The sequence below is a fragment of the Limulus polyphemus genome, unplaced genomic scaffold (genome assembly GCF_000517525.1).
Source record: "Limulus polyphemus unplaced genomic scaffold, Limulus_polyphemus-2.1.2 Scaffold1759, whole genome shotgun sequence".
In the NCBI taxonomy this organism is placed as follows: domain Eukaryota; kingdom Metazoa; phylum Arthropoda; class Merostomata; order Xiphosura; family Limulidae; genus Limulus; species Limulus polyphemus.
The window spans coordinates 215,466-220,086 of NW_013667369.1; the positions used below are offsets into that span (position 1 = coordinate 215,466).

Below are 4,621 nucleotides of genomic sequence, written 5' to 3' on the forward strand. Positions count from 1 at the left end.
GTAGAGACGAACGAGAGGAGGGGGGGGGGGGGTAGCTCTTTACTACGATCAACCTGATCCTGATGGAGACAGAATCTAAAGAGAACATAGCCTTTGTGACACAAGACAGACGCTACCAATCCAAGAGAATGCCATTTGGGTTAGTAAACTCAGCAGTGACATTCAACAACAGTATGAGGAAGATGTTGTACAAAACCACCAAAATTTAACATTTTGACCCACACAGCCAGATGGGAAGACCACCCGAAAAAACTCGGAGAGTTGTTCGGGTGAGTGAGGGCAGCAGGTCTGACCATCAGACGATTTAAGTGCTACATTGGTTATTCTGTGCTGGACTTTGTTGGATACAAGATGGGCAACCAACAGATAGCCATGGAAGAGGAGAAACTAACCCGCATACAAGATGAACCAGCTCCAATGACCATGCAGCAAGGCAGATCCATCCTGGGGTTGCGGTATACTATAGGAAGTTCATCATAAACTACACTGAAGTCATTGCACCATTGACTGACCTGACCAAGAAAGACCAACCCAACAAGGTGAAGTGGGAACAACCACAGCAGATGGCATTCCAGAAGATGAAGAACATGTTTGCCAATCCTTAGAATTCCAGACTTCAACAAATTGTCCATTATTGAGGCCAATGCATAAGATGTTGGAATTGGAGCAGTACTTCTGCAAGAACATGTAGATGGACTGTTTCCCATAATGTATGTCAGTAAAAAGTTGTTGAATATTGAGAACTACTACTCTGTGATTGAACGAGAGTATCTAGCTATAATATTTGCCCTCTGGAAATTCCAAAACTACTTCTACAGGAAGGAACCCATCATCTAGATGGATCATCAGCCCCTTGATTACATCCAGAGGTGCAAAATTGATAATGCAAGGATCATGAGGTGGGCATTGTACCTCCAGAACTACTGGTTCTGCATTGAGGCCAAGAAGGGGACTGCAAATGTTGGTGCGGAATGTATGAGTAGGCTTTCTGCATGAACTGAAAAGCTTTGTATATAGTATAAAAAATATTGTAAATATTTTTCTTGAAGTGAGACTTATTGTTAGATATAATGAGTTTCAATTTAAGATGAATTTGAATATTATGATTTAGATAGTTTATATAGCACAAGTGTTAAATTTAATTATTTTTAGAAGTGATAGTTTATTGCAAGTTTGTTTACATAACTTTACAAATCATACATTGTGTAGTTCACTAGTTATATACTGGTGATTGTTATATTATTGCATCATAATATCTAGTAGTGTGTGGAATGTTTTAGACCTCTGATGAGGTATAAATATATGTCAAAAATTTAGTTAGATAGATGGATCTTGACTGTGTGATTGTGAGTTTGGCCTTAAAGAGTGGATAGTGGGAATTTTTAAAGTGAACTCACAGGTTGTATTGTAATTAAGGAGTTGAGAAAAATAACTTATGAATTGTGTTCTAAAGTAATTTAACCAACCTGTGTGAAATTATCACAGACTATGTCGTAATAACAGAGCAGGAAGAATAATTCATCTTGTCAAATTGTGTTCTAAAGTAACTGAACTAGCCTTGAAAAAAAAAAGAATTATTTATTATTTAAAGCTGTGGATACAACTGTGATAACCAACAATGTAATTAACATTTGTATATATGCTTGACTTATTTTAAAGCAAAGGACTGTGTACTGTTGGTTTATTGTTGAAATTTATTGCCAACAGGTCACAGACACCTATTATAAAGAATACATCCCATGCATAAAACCTTACAATGTACAGTGTCATATTTTTAGTCTTTACAAAATGTGTTCAAGAAGAATGAAGATTTTAATTTGCTTTTGCTGGAAAGTACCTTGCTATAAAATTCTTGAAGTTATTATTACTTGCAAGTGCCTGAAGGTAAAACACTTTCTATAAAAAATGTAAAGTCTATATTAAATGTAAAGTCATTTTATACTCTTCATAAAAACAAGGATCATATTAAATTTTATGGTTCTTATACATGAGAATTTTGTTGTGTTAGAATGATGTAAAACATTGACGTCCATTAATATTTTAATATGTACCAAAATCACACAATAGTCTAACATATATCTGTAGCCACACATGAGGAAGTTTTAGGTTATTTAAAAAGTATCTTGTAGGGACTTACCTTCCATCAGAACATTAAGAGCATCTTTCATAATTGCAAATGTTGTTATCAAAACCAAGACAGAGAACAGAAATGTGCAAATGGGATCAACAATTACATATTCAGGCTGTAATGAGTAAAAAGGTATTAAAATACATTTTAGATTCTCAATTCATTTATCCATTATCAAAAACTCATTTCATTACAACACTAAGTTCAAGTATATGAATAAAATAATTGGCTATCCATAAAGTATGAAAACATATTTTTGGATTGTCTATATATGGTATATGTGATCAAATTTTATCTGAATATTTTTTTTTCACACTTTAATTTCAAAAATACATGAATCATCTTGGATATTATATAGGTGATATTGATATATGCCATTAAAACTAATGAAATCATCTTGTTACAAGGTGACAATTCTGTTCAATAAATAATTCTATGAGAAGATACTGGAAGTGAAGAATAATTAAGAATCTCAGTTTAAAAAATAATTACAATACATAACATCATGTCAACTAATTATGAACATGTCATATCTGAAAATACTTGAAAAATTAATAATTTTCATATATTCAGTGTTTGTTTAAATTTGTTGAGACAAATAGCTTTTGCTTTGCTCTGTAGCCAGCACATATAATGCATTTTTAAGCTGAGCATGCGTCTTCTCTGCAAATCTACCAAAAAAATACAAAATCAATACCTTCTACCATATGTAAAAGAATAGAACACTACAGTATAAAAAATAATGGAATATTGGCAAGCTACTCATACTGAAACTATCCTAAAATGGAAATTACTGGATGTAGTAGCAAACTTGTACAAAAGAATAAGGTATTATAGATTTTTACAAAGTTTGACTAAAAACATATATGTATTAAACTAAATGGATCTACAAGATGATATTAAGTATTCAATTAAAAAAGAAATTAAGAAAGGATTTGTGTCATGTAGCAGGTGTGGTTTGTTTAAATATAGACACACTGGTTGAAGATAACAAGTAAAAAAGCTACAAATGCATGTATTTCAAAAATCCCTAAAATGACTGGAAGAAATCCAAATTTAGCTAAGCTAAAAAGTTTTAATATACTTAAGTTTTTGATCTGATGTGTAATTTTTTTATTGATTTCAATAACCTTTGGAATTATTTTAAATAATGTCTTGCTGTAATGTCTGCAATTAATTTCATGTCACATCAAATAAAAGTTACAGCTTGTTTTTCAATAAATAGTACACAGTTATCTTTGGACCTGTTAGTTTGTCCAGTAGTCATGAAAGTTCAAAATTTTCAGGATTAATATATATATACATAATATTGATAATAGTTTTGTTTCCTTTAAACTTCCTATTTTTATATGAAATCTCAGAACACATACTAAGTTAAAAGTATGTATGATATTTTCTAAATACTTGTACTCAACCACACAGTTGAGGTTATGAAAAAAGTAATTAAATTTATTTCTTTTACACTAATTGATTACATCTTTATCAAATACAAGAAATTTTATAAACATTAAGATACACCATTTTCCCTTTGTAAACGTTCTTTGTACACCCTTCACGTTCACTCTAATTCTAAGTGTTTTATGTTCTGTAGTCCCAGTGATTTATATTTTGAATGTTAAGTTTCAGTTTTGTGGTTGTAACACACAACATATCAAGTTCATATTTTGGTTGACTGTGTTTCTCGAAGTATAAACCTGAAGAAGACAGACCAATGTTCCATTGAAACATGTATGTTTTTCCATTAATAAAATTCTTTCTTATGATTATAAATCATTGTTTGCCTACCTATTATAAACAGAAAACAAACTGAGTTAACTCCTCACATATTATCCTTCTTCCCTTTGGATAACTCACCTTGAAGTAGATGATAAGTGCTGCCACAAGTACCCCTACACTTTGGAAGAAATCTCCTAATACATGAATAAAAGCAGCTCGAACATTAATGTTTCCTTTCCCCTTGCTATAGGTATGCCCTCGACTTTGAGGTTCTTCACTCCCATGGGAGTGAGAATGAGGAACACCCCCAGCTTGTAAAGATATTCCCATACTGAAAGAGAAGTTTATACAAGCTTATTCAGTCTGTCTCTCTCTGCTTATGTACATTTGTTTTAATCTACACAGTACATGGATATTGTAAGTATTGATATTGTTACAACAGTGGGGGGTCACATGACAAGTATTCTAGAAGATTCGCTAGCGTGTTGCGACAGCGTTGCATCAACTGACGCTGGTAACACGTGTTGGGAATCTTAGAAGTTTCTAGAACAGGCAGTATTATCGTATATAAGTGCGCTAGACAGTGAGAGAGACAGAGGGAGTCAAAGCAGTAGTGGAGGCAGAGAGAAAGAAAGACAGCAGACACAGAGATCGGAACTATAGTTTGCAGGGACGGACAATTAAGTCTAAGCGCGATAGAAAGTGAGTGAATTGTTGTGAACCATAGTGTGTGTAACTGTGAAAATTAAGTACATTACAAAGTTGTATTGAGGAAGA

At 32.8% G+C, this 4,621-nt stretch overlaps 1 protein-coding gene across 1 annotated transcript in view; it reads right to left on the bottom strand.

The window, feature by feature from the left end:
- LOC106464849 (zinc transporter 2-like) overlaps positions 1 to 4,621 on the bottom strand; it is a 37,312-nt gene that overhangs the window by 13,570 nt on the left and 19,121 nt on the right. The window contains exons 3-4 of the mRNA XM_013925006.2: positions 3,983 to 4,175; positions 2,138 to 2,243 (exon numbers count right to left, since the gene is read on the bottom strand). Coding sequence (XP_013780460.2) covers positions 2,138 to 2,243; positions 3,983 to 4,175 — 299 coding nt within the window. The remainder of the gene's footprint in view (positions 1 to 2,137; positions 2,244 to 3,982; positions 4,176 to 4,621) is intronic.